Here is a 15,196-nt window from a genome sequence, read left to right as displayed (position 1 = left end):
GATTTAATGTAGTATGAAAGATTGCTTGTTTGGAATACCAATTTTGTATATTCTCCATTTATGTTAGTATTGAAAGATGATTCATGTGATCACTCATATCCTGGATCCTGGTTTTGGAGCTATTCAAAAAACAGTGTATGAACTCGTAGAGTAACTGAGTTGTGATACTGCATTTTACAAAATCAAATATACATTTTGGAATGGCTGTTAATGCTTTTCAATGGACTAATTAGAGAATATGATCTTCTTTTTGGAGAGTCCGTACTTTTGGACCTCTGGAAGAGTTTACAGGCCTTAACTGTAACAGAACAGAGACACAAGGAGAACTGATCCTGATAATCTTCAGTCCACACTGTCAGTTCATAAAACTTGACAATTGAGGTCAGAAACAACATCCACATCCCAATGTCAACAAACACAATAATGCTTTCAGTGTCATCGTGTTAATGATGTTCAATATTCACCAAAAACCATCTTGAAAACACAGATTTTTCAGATGAAATTAACATTTTGTCAATAATGCTTCATATTCATTAATATTCATTAATGTGTGAACCAACATCTAGTTCTTTATTTGTTTTAACATTCCAGTGTTTAAATAATGTAGAAAACACCTAATTTTTATCATATTTAATTTAACCATGTAAAATGACTTTGAGTTGTCTAATAAAACATTCTGCGTTCAAAAAAACAAGAACGCAACACATTTTTCAGGTCACTAGATGGAGCCATTGCTCCACTCACAGCCAGCCTAACAGTTTTTTTTTTCTTTTAGTTACACATTTATTTTGGCTTAAAGCTTTGATTACAAAATGCAAAAAAGTACCAAAAAAGCCATAGGGAAATGATAATGAAAAATATAGAAAGATGAACCTCTTATGCAAAACATCATTCCCAAATATTTATAAGTCAGATACTGATAATAACATAAAACATATTACTAATTATAAAATCATTTATTGTAGTTATAATGCATTAAAATAGTGAGTATCATATAATAATAATGAAATCAATAATAATAAAAAAGAACATTGCATAAATGAATAAACTCCCAAACACACAATTTAAATATATAAAAAATATACATAAATATATACATAAAATGATAAAATAATAAATGCCTTTAAGTAGTTTTTTTTTTTTTTTTTTGCAGTGTAAAAATAAAAATTGGTTGTATAGACTGACAATGATTGGTCACATCAAACTGAAGTGCTGGTTAAGTGAGAAATTGAGCAATTTAACATTAAGTAGTTTAGGCCTCAAAAGAGTTGTGATACTGCAGTTCAGAGAATCGTATACACTTTTTGGAATAGCTGTCAATGCTTTTCCATGGACCATTTAGGGAATATAATTCACCATTTGGAAGGACCATACTTTTGGACCTGTGACAGACTATACAGACCACAAATGAGATCATGTTCTTGGAAATTTGGATTTGGTCTTTGGCATTGGACTATGATTGGATTATACGCTGTGATTTTAGGACCCAGTCTTTGGAATATGGTTAGGGTTAGAATCGTATTTCTAGCATTGGGATTTGATCTTTGGAATATGGTTAGGGTTAGGACAGAATTTCTGGAATTGGGATTCAATCTTTGGAATATGGAGAGGAGAACAATTGTTTGACTCCTTACAGAGGACAGGACTGTTTAAGGACTTATGCAAATGAGTGTGGTGCTCAAAACCCAGAACACCTTAGGTCAACGTAGTTATGCAAACATGTTGCCACATTTTCCCTGGTCCTGAACCTCAAAAACCATGAGCTGGACCAAGTTGCCAACTTCCTAGGCCATGATATTCATGTCCACAGAGAATATTACAGGCTTCCAGAGGCTACAACCCAGCTGGCCATAATATCAAAACTACTTCTTGCTATGGAGAAAGGGTCCCTTTCAAATCTTCAGGGCAAAACACTTGAAGAGATTGAGATTGAAGGTATATATTACTTTTAAAAGTTTAGGTTAGATTGTGATTTCATGCATTTTATAGGTTAGTGTCAAGGTTAATAGTACAACCATTGCTTGAGGACAGTTAGCAAAACATAACGTGTCTATAACTACAGACTTTATAACTAACAAAAAAGTCTATAAAGTTTAATATTTCACACTGATCATTATGAATTATAGTTGTAACTCACTTTCAATGTTTAACATCTTTGTTGGTCAAATGTTTTTGTTAGATAATATTTATTTCACTGCTTCCAAACAAAGTGATGAGAGTGAGGCTGAGGAAGATGATCACCCCCAATATCCACAGGCAAAAATGGGTAAGTGCAGTAGGGCTGTCATGGTGAAGGAAGTTCCCCTGGCGTGACTCAACAGCGCGGTATTAGGGCCATGTTTTGTTCCGGGGGGGGGGGGGGGGGGGGTTGGTGAAAATTAAGGTATGTTAGTCTGATTATGTCTGTAGCATGGTATTGCAATATTGTGGTTATTGCGACAGCCCTAAAGTGCAGCTAAATATATGAAAAGATCGATCATATATCAAACTATTTAAGTCCACATATAGACTGTAGGGTATGATGCATCTAAATGTATTATGTTAGTTCAAATATACAGTATGGTCATTGTATAACAGCATATGGGATATAGTAAATATAATATGCGGGTGCCTATTTTAAAGAAATATTCCGTCATTTCTACAAATTTGCTGATTAGCTTTCCCTCATTGACCCCAACAGACATGACAAGTCTATTCTCAGTGTATGTGTAGGACCCAGTTTCAATGAAAATATCTCTTTGCGCTGCCTTATTTGAATGGACCTTCAACTTGTTTATGTCTCACCTCCCATTTGTGCTCTGTGCATAATACACAGGACTCCAAATTACCGCAAATATGGGCCAAGTAAATTTTGAGCCCTTAATACTATCTAAACTGTCGAAGTGATGCAAAAGGAAACAGTATGTTTGTTTGTGAGGGTGAATAGGTCAGAAAGCAAGCAATTTTGAACAAGCATGAAGTAGGGCACTAAAGGCAGGATGGGACTGGAAAATCAGAGTAGATATAGGAAAACAGCTCATAGTTCCTCTGGAGATAGATACCACAAATCCAAGACCAGATCTTGTGTAGTGGTCAGAAACACACCATGTTTTGTATTTTGTGGATTTGTCAATACCATAGTTGGATGCAGTAGAAACTGCCTGCCTTTACAGTGTCTTCCATAGTGTTTGGGACAAGAGATATATTTCCCTTCATTTCTCCCTGTGCTCTGCAGTTTTGTTCTACAGTTTTAAATTTGTAATCAAATGAATCATATGTGATTTAAGAATCCATATTCTAGATTTTATTTAAGGGTTTTGTGTACATTTTAGTTTGGCCATGTAGAAATTATAGCACTTAGAGAAGAGTGTCAGTGTTCAGGCATTATAAGATTGAGTAATAGTAAAGTCCTTAAGGCATTGATAATGCAGCATGGAAAGTTCATATTTATTAATTTTGTCACTCCAATTATTCGTAGTTTTTGTGGTGAGTTGGATGTTTCTTAGTGAGTTGGGAAGCATGCAGCAAGTAATAGCCACACAAATTCATATTGAAATCATGTTCTTTTATTCAGAAGGACAAGTCATTCATAATTCAAGAAAAGTTTCTCATACCAGAGGGGGGCTAATTAGTGAATAATGGACAGTGACGGTGGTCGGACAACTGAGCAGGTTGTGGCAAATTATACTGCGAGTCAAGCCAGTGGTTCCAGTACAGTACAGATATAAGGCCGGGTGAAGCTGCAGATTATCTGCTCTTTGCTTGGGTTAGAGTAAGATAAGAGTAAATAAAATTGAAAGGCAGTTTAAAGGTGCGTTTGGTCAGGGTGAGAGAATGGTTTCACCGTTTTTGATGTTTATTTATAACTTGCACAGGCTGTTTTAATGCCTCCCGTTTTGCTGCCGAAAAGTCCTTACTAAAGATAATTCTATATCCATATAGGAAAATGTTTTTTGAATTTTGAAAATTTGAATGAGCGCTAACCTGCATATAGTACATGATTTACACTGAGCTATGCTATTCATTCTACAGGTTTTTAATATTCCATTCACAGATGACTCCACCGTAGACTGGACTTCTAGAGGTATGATTATGAATATCATTATTAAAGCTATTCTATGCTTGTCAATAGCAACGATAATGTTCAAAACTAAAATCGATGTCCAGAATAGTAGTACTGCTTCAAATATAAGCCCTGATACTGAGTGTGTGACTGTGTTTTTCCCCAAACTAAAACCATCAGTCTGTGCTCTCATCTCAGCTTAATCACATGACTTTTTCAATTTTAACTTACTAGTCCAGTTCCTATTCAAACTTGCCAGTTTTGAACAGGCCGATAGCTTGGCGTCCAGTCACTACTTCAACACAGAAGAATTAATACAGACGATGTGAAGTGTGAATGAGTATAAACACCAAAAACATGAATGAAACTAACATTCTATTATACATAGATGTTATAAATAATAAATACTCTAATAGTACATTCATGTTCTTTTCTCATCTCAATTAAAATAAGGACTGCATTTACAAAATAAAATAATGTCTCCTAAAGTCAAGTGGATCGATCATATTGGGCTCTTAGATCGTTCTTATTTTCTGTGAGTATATTTGCTCCAAAGATTTGTGCTTTGTCTGCAGCAGCGCTTCACAATCACCATAGTCTCGCAACATGTGAGACAAACTGGTTTTGAAATGCTCATGGAAATTATGTCCTATGTTTTTCACATGTTACTACAGTTATTGTGTATTGGGCTCTGAGCGCCTCCTGTGTAGACACAACGTTAACACGCTGCAGCTGATGTTCTAAACATGCTGCTCACACTATGTTTGCTCTAAAACATTTGTGTTTTGCATTGAGCGCTGGTTTATTCAAAGTGTGTTAATATTAAACATATTGTGTGTCCAAATTGCGCCAAATTTGACTGCACTCCCTTTGTTCCCCAGCAATACAGCCGTCAAGTGTGGAGTTGATTGGATGAACGGTTTAAGAGATATGTGAAGAACATACAGACATATAGAGATTCCTTGCTTTAGTAGATAGATATTTGGTTAAATTATTGTCCTTAAAACACGCATCAACTTGAAATTGCCATCAGTTTTCTGATCTCCCTTTCTAGATAGTCTATAGCCACTTGCTGTAGAATTTTCTGAAGCTATTGAAAATTAATTAACATTTCTTTGGAGTTGTTGATTTATAAGCTGCAAGTGGCAGAACAGTTAAATATTAACATCAGAGGTTTGGTTGACACTGACATTGTTTTTGTTAACTTTTGTTTTTGCAGGGCAGAACAAGTGCAAAAAGCCCAGGAAGAAAACAAAACCACATGAACGCCTTGGTAAGGGAAAGATAGTCAATTGTTTTCCTCCTGCCAATATTAAAGGAATCTTTAAGCCAATAAACAATAACAAAGCTTTTTTATTTGGCCCACACTAACTACTTTAAAACCCCCAAAATGCTGTGGTCATATGCAAGGTATTCCCTTAATATTTACATGTATAAATCTTTTCAACTAAAATGTTAAATATGCAAGTAAATTACCATACACTGACAAACACCTTTTACAAATCTTGCAAATATTGTGAGTTGGGATGCAGATTTGGTACAAGCAGAGGAAACCATCAGACCAGTGCAGACATACTTAACATGGTTTCAAAGTTGTAATAAGTCACATGACAAAGGTGGAGAAAATGAATTTTTGACCTACAGTTTGGGTTTCTATTTACAATCTGGTTTCTTTTTTTATAGCGTTTCTCAAAAATGCTGACGAAGGGCTTGAACCCAGGAGGAAACAAAAGCAGCAGTGGTGTCCATCTGAGGTTGCAGCAGTGATGAGACATTTCAAAGATCTCATCAACAACGGGAAACTAGCGACAGTGATTGAGTGTCAGCAGTGCAAGACTGCTGAGCATCCTGCTCTAGCCAATCACACAGTTCAAAACATAAGAGACTTTGTCAGAAATCGTGGCTTATCCTTAAAGAAGAAAAGTGGCGACTGAACAGCCGCCATTTTTGTTTTCATTTGTGAAGATCTCCTTATAGTTAAAGCTAAAAGTTTACATTTGAATTATAGAATTGTCATGTTCTGACAAAAAACACAATTAAATTTAAGTCCTTGTTCACTGATTTCTGCATGTGGTTTAATTTCCTTATCTATCATCCATCCATTACAAGGCTCTACCTGATAACAACAACCAGTTCACATAAAAAGCATCATGTGGTTTAATTTCCTTATCTATCATCCATCCATTACAAGGCTCTACCTGATAACAACAACCAGTTCACATAAAAAGCATCATGTGTTTTAGTAACATGCCAGTTTTAGCCCTTTGTTATAAAACGGTCCTCACAGATCAGTTATTTCTATTTCTCAGTGCTGTTGTGTAAAACAATTTGTCCTCATATATTAGGTGTTTGTGTGAAGCCATTAAGTCATGTTAGACCCTTCAAGTCACTTCAGTAACACGTTTGTGTGTGTGTCTAACCACTGTCCTTATAAACTGACTAGGTTCTTATAGTTTCCATTTTTGTGATAGGCGGGGCTTATACACCTAATTATCTATTGTCCTTACAAGGATGCGTGTTGTCAGGTTGTTATATTTTCAGTCGCTTTTTGTGTATTCAACTTTTGTAGGGAGATTCTGGTAGTATGGCTCAACATAGATTGTTTGATACTGACCATGTCTTTGTGGAGCAGGTGGAAAGGGGGATCCATCTAATACAGCAAGAAACTGGTTTGGAAGAAATGTCCTTGTATTACATAAAGGCGCGTATGTGTGTGTATGTGTGTAATATGTGTGTGAGTGTGGTGGGTTAGGGTGTAGGTGTCATGTAGTGAAGTAGTTGTGACATGTAGTGAAATGTGGACGTTACAGTTACGTGTCTTATCCAGTAATCTACAAGAAAACACAAGAGTCACTACTTTCTTTCCATCAAGTGATTTAGACGTATCAATTTCCCTTTTTGTGCTAAAAATTCAGGTTTTGTTCTCCCTCACTTTTCAGCGCTACATATTTTTTTGGGTTATTTGAAGACTGTAGTTAGACTCTTTAACACATTCACAAATATATGACAATCTCATTTAATATGTGACATCACTTAAACTAACAAATAGGATTAAAACTCAACACCTGATAATGTATTTAAAAGCAGTTACTTACTCAGTTTACACATTGATCATTTCAGTCTCTGAAAGGAGACAAGAATTCTGCTGAAGTGATGGTTTTCTTTAACTTTATTATATAAATAATCATAATATGATGGGCATACTGTTCTCCTTCAAGAGCTGACAACAAACAAACGTGCTTTTAAAAACATAATATTTTAAAGCTTTATGGTCCTGCTGAATCTTTTCTGTAACATAAATTCCTTCTCTGTGTTATTCTACACCTTTAGCAGATAAAACATGAAATAAATGGTTAAACATTCATGTAAAGGCTGATTTTTAATGAATATTCACCTTTTTAAATGACTAATTTAATTTACAGTTCAGTTTGTTATGAAGAGTGAACGTGTTCAAGGATCAATATTTTTTTTCATCATCGTTGTGTGAAATATTGGGGACGTGGCAGAACGCTGATACACGCGCGGCTCTTCTTCCACGGACCAATGAGACGCGAGTACGACGAGCGAGCCTCCTGACGTCATTAACGGAACTTCGGCGCTTGCTGAAGTGGACCAATCCGATGTGGAGATGTGTTCCAGGTGGCGCCGGATTGGCTGCGGCCGGACGGAAACGGATGTGCGGGACGGGAGGAGGCGGGGCGATGATCAGTGGACAGACGGTGAGCTGAGGAGCCAGAGTCAGTTGATGTCCCGTCACAACATCCAGGTGAACGTCACCGGCAGACAGGTAAGATGTTAACAGCTGCCTGTCACATTTACTTCTCTGTTCACTCTACATTTCTACTGGCTGGTTACTGAAAGACTAAGAGATATTACGTCATTCATAACTGTCAGGGTCATCATTAAACACACTAACAGAATGAGGCAGATACACAACATCAGAAAGAGAAAAGTTAGAGAACAGTCAAAGAGGAAAATGAAGATTTTCAGCTGCTTTCTGATTGGAGGAAGTCAGAATAGAAGCTTTACTGGTAACTGGCAAGAATATAACAAAGATCATTACATCTGTCAAGGTAAACAGAAAGTTACTGTGGATCAATTAAACATGTTAATGACAGAACATCTATCTATCTATCAGCTATCTATATCTCAGAGGTCAGCTCAGTATATTTGTCTTTTTGTCACATTATTATGTTTCTGCATCACGTCATAATCTAATAACAGTCAAATATCTCATTTCCAATTATGTGTTAATCTAATCTAATCTAATTAATTAATTAATTAATTAATCTAATAGGGAGAGAAAAATGATCTCATTAACTGATCAGCTGTGGTGGACGATGTAATCAGATCATACTTCAGTAGATCAATACCACACTGTAAAAAATGTCCTGCAATCAAAAGTTTACAGAAGTAAAAGTACAGAAGTACTATCAACAAAATGTACTTGAAGTATCATAAGTAAAAGTACTCATCATGCAGGAAGTATAATAAATGTATAAAGTTGAATATTTTATTTGTTGTTTATTCTTGAGGACGGTTCGCTTCTCATTCAGGTTTAGACATAAAGTTGAACTACTTTGTATTCTGCCGGGGATTTGAACCTGTAACATAAATAACAACAGACATCACTAAAATGTACTTAATGTGCTCTGACACGTGGTGGATTAGAAATATAAAATAGCTTCAAATGGACTCACTGAAGTAAGTAGTTGTATTAGAAATACAGTACTTACATACATACAGTACACAGTATCCGTCTTTTGTTTGAGATACTGGTGTTTCTTCAGTCTGTGTGTTGTTCTGAGATGTTGCATCATCTTTAATATCTGACTTGTCTCTGTCAGGATGATTCGGCCGCTGCTGATGTGTTTCGTGCTCTGTGTCGTCTACGGCAGCAGTAAACCAACAGAGAAGAAGAGTCGCGTTCATCATGAAGAACCTCTCAGCCACCTTGAACACGATGACGCTAAGAACTATGACTACGACCACGAGGCCTTTCTGGGCCAAGACGAGGCCAAGACCTTCGACAACCTGCCGCCAGAGGAGAGCCGACGGAGGCTGGGGTGAGTTCAGGTTCAGGTACATCTGTCTGTCAATCAATAAGTGTCTAAAATACCTGAGAGAGAGACAGAGAGAGGTGATGAGTGAACCTTTCCTGCAAACATGTTCACTCGTTGACAAACAGGAAATATTCAGTTTATAATTCCAGGATCCAGCTGAAGGATCCATAACTGGTTCAACAAGTTCAGGCTGTCACACCGAGCATGAAGTTTATTTAAATTCCACACCTGAACAGGTCTGAGCTCTCTGCCGGAACAGAAATGTTGGTCATTTATTTCTATAAAAATATAGACATTAAAGCAAAGAAGAGACATTTCTGATCATTTTGTCAGTGTGAAATTTATTTTTTCACTAAATCAATGAGTCTCTTTGCATCTTTGATCACCTGATCTTTCTGTAGATGACAGTAAATGTAAACTAATGATTTCTTTTTGTGTTTTGTTATCTGGGAAGCAAAAAGCTCATCTGATATTGATAAACTTACACAGGATGTGAAGTCTTCCATGACGTGGTTTTTGGGAGTAAATTTGCAGTGACAGGAGACGTGAGGTGTGAACTGAAGTGTGTTGTGCTGATTGTAAAATAATCCTCAGACTGGCCGTCCCTGCAGAATATATTTTAAACAGCAGGCTGCAAGGAAGCGCAGGTAGCAGCTGTGGATTCTCCTGTGTGATGAATGAAACACAAACCAGCTGTTTATTCTGGTAACAACAGAATGATTTCAGTTTTGTAGTAACAAAGAAACTAATTGTTAAGCTAATTTGTTGGTTAACAAGTTACAAGCTAAAATCCAGCTAATGTGGCCTGACTCTATTACTTTATTAAATTAATTTAAAACCAAACAATATCATCCCAAAAGCATCTGCTGTGGTAACCAGAAGCTCATTTCAACATACAGAGTACATATAACACACTACAAAACAAACTTATTAATGTATCATAACAGAGCTTATTAGACATCAGCCTACCACAGAGGCCCCAGCAGAGGGCGCTCATGTTACACACAACACCCAGTGATTAACAGGCTAACAACAAACAGCAGGGGACAGCAGCGATGCAAAGCGTGTTACGGGTTGTGGAGAAGGAGGACCCAAAGACAGAGACTGAGGCTGAAGATAAAGTTCTTTATTCTTGGACTGTGCAGGCAAAACAAAACAGATCACAGGACGAAACTGAACAAACCATGGAAGACTGAACCGAACCGAACAGAGGATCCAACAACACTGAAGTGCAAACCAAGACTTAAATACAGACAGAACTAATGAGACAATGGGGAACAGGTGATTAGACACAAGGGCAGGCAGAGAGTTGACTGGCAGGGCTGATGAATGTGATGCAGGGCAGGTGTGGAGAGAAAAATGGGCTGGAGAAGAGTGTAGAAACACAGAAAACAGAATACTCGTAATACAACCCAGCATATATTAAACTGTCCAAGAAAACACATGAATATAAAGCCAAGTGCACAACACCATAAGCTAACTAATAATGCAAGGCAGTCCTTCAAAACAACAACCTAAATAATATAAGCAAGCAAAACCAAATGACGCAGAAGATTAACACAGGAAACCAAAAGAACAAAACAAAAGAGTCCGTAACAGCCCGACTGTGTTTCTGACTCTCAGCTCTGCTGTTTAAACAGACGTAGCAGCGTCTCTGCGTCTCTTCCTCTACCGTCCAGTGTGTCTGAGTCTCTGGCTGGCAGCAGCCAATCAGGAGAGACGCTCCACGATGCATTTGGATTTTATAACTGAACTAATACCAGGACACAAGCTTTTATTTCTCTGACATTTTCATATCACAAACAATGACCAACAGCATTAAAACACAAGTCTTGCAGGTAAAACACGCGACTCATGTAGCTGTTTTATCAGTTTAGTGAGGGGCGGCTGCTCTGCAGGTGCGCTTGATTTGACTGTAACTGCAGTAAGCGGGTGGAGATAAGCCTCCTGAATCTACACCCAAAATGCAGTCAAGGCTTTCACTTACAGTTTCCATCATGGATTTGTTCCTCTGCAGCCTTCATGATGATCAGCTCGGAAAGATGCAGAAAAAAGGTGCCTGAAGGAGTTAAAGCACCAAATAACGATCACTAACAAAACACTCCATACAGAGTGACAAACCAGAGACGTCTGCAGATAGAAACAGATGAAAGATCAGGAGGAGTTAACAGATCATTAGAATAGTTATAATTGCAATAAAAATAAGTTCTCTTTCAAATCAAACATCCCAAGATATGAGTGGAAAGTTTTGTTCTTCCAACTGCATTTATAACCTTTTTTTGTGACTCAAATGTAGCTTAACCAGTCATGTGATGCTACTTCAGTTCACTTTACCAGTAAATATTACTGGGACCACTACAGAAAACTGCAGATGAACATTTAATATCCAGGAATTCACATTATAGACACGACCACTGACCGTCCCTGTAACACATTAACCAGACAGAGTCCAGACATAGACCAGGTTTGACCTGGTCTTGTTCTTTGGAACTTGACTGTCACTTGCTGGAAGTCGTATTATTGTGTGTCATGTGATCACACGTTGGATGGACCATTTTAATGACATTCATTCATATTAGATTTTTTGCAGAATGAATAATTTACAACCTCTCTTTAATATTAAGTTTGCAAGAATTTTTAGATTTATTTTAATCAGGTGGAGATGCAGAAAGTCAGGGTTCATATGACAACCTGTATTTCATTGTTTCTATTTTTTCTACCTTTATTTAAAGCATCTATAACGTATATTTCTATCTGTCAACAGTCTGATCTGTCAGTGGCTCGTAGTGATGAACCAACAGAGAATTATCAGTGACGCTGCAGCTCCTCTCGGCTTTACGGAGCTTTATAGTGAGTTTTAGTGAAGGTTGGACTTGGGGGGGGGGGGGGGGGGGGGGACAGCAGAGGTGGACCTGAGGGACTGAGAGGGTTGATGGGGGAGATATGGGGGCGCCGTAGCACTTCCAATCTGTTATCTGACAACATAACAGAAAAACATGTCAATGAGAAAAACAATATCATGCGGCAGCATTCAAACAGTGAGGATGGTTCAACCTGCTGATAAGAGGTCATAACTTTCTCCTTCTCTATTTGTTTACGACAACAACCAGTTTTTGGCATTTCTAAACATTCACAAGTTAATTTTAGTCGTCTCTGACACAAGCAGACCTGGATAAATAAATTAAATAATAACAATATCATAATAATAATGATATGAGAGCAGAGAAAAGAGCTGCAGCACGGAGCCAACATCAACACACTTGTAGTATTGAAACGTTTGGGTCATCAAACAAAGTTTTGGTAACTGCGCTCTGTCTCTCCGCAGCATCATCGTGGATAAGATGGACAGTAACAAGGATGGGTTTATCTCTGAGGAGGAGCTGAAGGTTTGGATCAAGAACGCTCAGAAGAAGCACATCTATGACAGCGTGGAGCATCAGTGGAAAGACTTCGATTTGAACAACGATGGCCAGATCAGCTGGGAGGAGTACAAGAACGTCACATATGGGAGTTACCTGGGTAAAGACTGTAACACACTGTTGTTGATGTTGTTAAGTCAGTTTCCTTTGATTGTCTGATAGATTTCCTCCAACAGACGACCCACAGGCGGACACAGAGTATGACTACAGTCACATGATGGCGAGGGACGAGAGGCGCTTCAAGGTGGCAGACAGGAACGGAGATCTGATCGCAGACAAACAAGAGTTCACCGCCTTCCTCCATCCTGAAGACCACGAACACATGAAGGACATCGTGGTGCAGGTGGGTGTGATCCACTGAAGTCATGTGATCCACTAAGTGAAGTATTTTAGAGATACTTATATGTGTCTGCTCACTGTCACAGGAAACAATTGAAGACATTGATAAGAACGGTGACGGCTTCATCGACCTGAAGGAGTACATCGGTAAGAAATACAAAGTACAGTAACTAAGTACTTTTACTCAGGTAGTTATTGAGAACAAGTATGAGGTTTTATATGACTATTTCCACTTAATTATATTTGCTTCAGTCCAAAACCTCAGTGAGAAAAAAAGAGAAGCTTAAAGAGAGGAGAGCACAGGACATCAAATCACACATTACAGAAGTTTGGAGGAACATTTTGAACTCAGACAGATCATAGCCGTAATGGGGAGGATCAATAAATCACAGGTGCTGACCCAAACCAATAACATGTTCGTTTGTCCGACTCTCAACACTGTCTGACTTCCTGTCTGTGTCTCTCAGCTCCAAGCTCATTGGTTCCCACCAACGATCTTTAAAAACAACTCAGAAGTCTATCGTGCCATTTTTAAAAAAGACTCTGACTGTAGTTTTTAACAAACAATCAGGAGGAAATAGTGCATTTATTGGGGACTATTTTCAGCGATGGATGAATCCCCATTTGGTGCTCTTGTGAGTGTTTCTGGCAGCAGGATGGTGTGTGTGATTGAGTCAAAATGAGCTACAGTGTGTGTGTGTTCAGTGTAATTGGTGTGTCTCATTGATGTGTTTTTAGTTGTTTTTGGAAGATAAATCACACAACTTGTCAGCAGACCAGTTCAGTGTTGGCTTGAGACTGGACATGAGGACAAATACAGAATATCACCAGACTTCCAGTTAAATGAAATCATCCTTCACTGTTGGTGAGGTTTAAAAAGATCACACAGGTTAAACATACGGGCTTGCATCTTCCTGTAGGTGACATGTACACCTCTGAGGAGAACCAAGAAGAACCAGAGTGGGTGGCATCAGAACGGCAGCAGTTCTCAGAGTTCAGAGACAAGAACAACGACGGGAAGATGGACAGAGAGGAAACGCTGGACTGGATCCTGCCGGCCGACTACGACCACACCGAGGCCGAGGCCAAACACCTGCTGCACGAGTCCGACGCAAACAAGGTCAGTCAGTGTTCTCCAGCCTGACCAGGTCAACGGTACAAGACTTTCTCCTTATTTTTTAACTTCAGAATAAAATGTACAGAATCAATGGTTTCAATCTGGAAACGTCTGAACAGGGAATAAGTCCATGTGTGACTGATTTTATGGTGTCATGGCAAAATGTACTGAATGAACTGTAGCTGACAAGCTAACCGCTAACATGCTAGCACCAGTAAGTATCAACATCTCTGAGCTTCTTTTAGTTTGGACTTCTGACCCCCCACAACATGTTGATCTCATTCCAGTCAGTAAAGAGTCTCTGGCCTAACGAGTGTGATAAGTGTCAGTTAGCATGCTCGTTAGCCTGGTCACCAGTCAACAGTCCTGCTGAAAACAATAAATAGTTTGAACAAAGTGCTGTTACAAACACTAAATAACTGTTCTCTGGTCAAACTCTCAACGTGTTCACCTGTGTGACATCTGTGTGACACCTGTCTTCATGTCTTGGTTTGTTCAGGACGGGAAGCTCACCAAGAAGGAAATCCTCGACAAATACGACGTGTTCGTTGGAAGTCAGGTGACGGACTTCGGGGAGGCTTTACTGCGACACGACGAGTTCTAGACACGTAGCAGATATTAGATAGAAAACTTGTTTTAAGAATATTTTGTAAACCTGCAGAAGAGAAAAGCTTGTGGTGTTTAAATTTGGAGTCTGTTACATTCAGATGATGATCAGTGAAGCACAAAAAGCTTTGACCGCATGTTTTTCTAAAGCTTCTCCTGCTGCTCACTCCGTTTTTAGGACTTTATATTCCGTCCATGTTTTGGTGTTTGTTGGTGTTCTCACGCTGGGTTTTGTATCTGATCAGTTTACTGACCTCTCCTCTCTTTAGTGCCTCACAGGTTTGATCTGTTTTCATATTTCCTTCATTTCCATTGATCACAAAAACATGTGTGTTTAAAGACTTAAGTTTAGGACAGGATGACAAGAAGTGGTCTGTGCTTTTAAAAATAGTTGTTACTCTACATTTTATATCACCCTAAAACACATTTATGGAGTTTGTGTTGAATTTGCACACAGACAGAAAGTCTGACTCATATTTTGGACTTCATGCTGTACTTTAACTTTTACAGCCTGTTTTCAATAAAAATATAAAATCTAATGAGTGTGTTGTGTTTTGAGTGAACTGATCCTTTAAAGCCCTCTTAAATAGTCTGCAACAAACAGAAAAAC

General features: G+C 38.2%; 1 protein-coding gene across 1 annotated transcript; it reads left to right on the top strand.

Moving 5' to 3' along the window:
- The first annotated feature begins 7,722 nt into the window (after nucleotides 1-7,722).
- On the top strand, nucleotides 7,723-15,125 carry calua (calumenin a). The gene is made up of 7 exons (XM_042403790.1): nucleotides 7,723-7,829; nucleotides 8,890-9,108; nucleotides 12,431-12,624; nucleotides 12,701-12,867; nucleotides 12,950-13,010; nucleotides 13,784-13,983; nucleotides 14,480-15,125. The coding sequence occupies exons 2-7, from the start codon at nucleotides 8,891-8,893 to the stop codon at nucleotides 14,582-14,584; spliced, it is 945 nt and encodes a 314-aa protein (XP_042259724.1). The 5' UTR covers nucleotides 7,723-7,829; nucleotide 8,890; the 3' UTR covers nucleotides 14,585-15,125.
- The last annotated feature ends 71 nt before the right edge of the window (nucleotides 15,126-15,196 follow it).

The sequence above is a fragment of the Thunnus maccoyii genome, chromosome 23 (assembly GCF_910596095.1).
Source record: "Thunnus maccoyii chromosome 23, fThuMac1.1, whole genome shotgun sequence".
Taxonomy (NCBI): domain Eukaryota; kingdom Metazoa; phylum Chordata; class Actinopteri; order Scombriformes; family Scombridae; genus Thunnus; species Thunnus maccoyii.
Note: the sequence above shows the minus strand (reverse complement) of the source record. Positions and strands in the feature narration are given on the sequence as shown.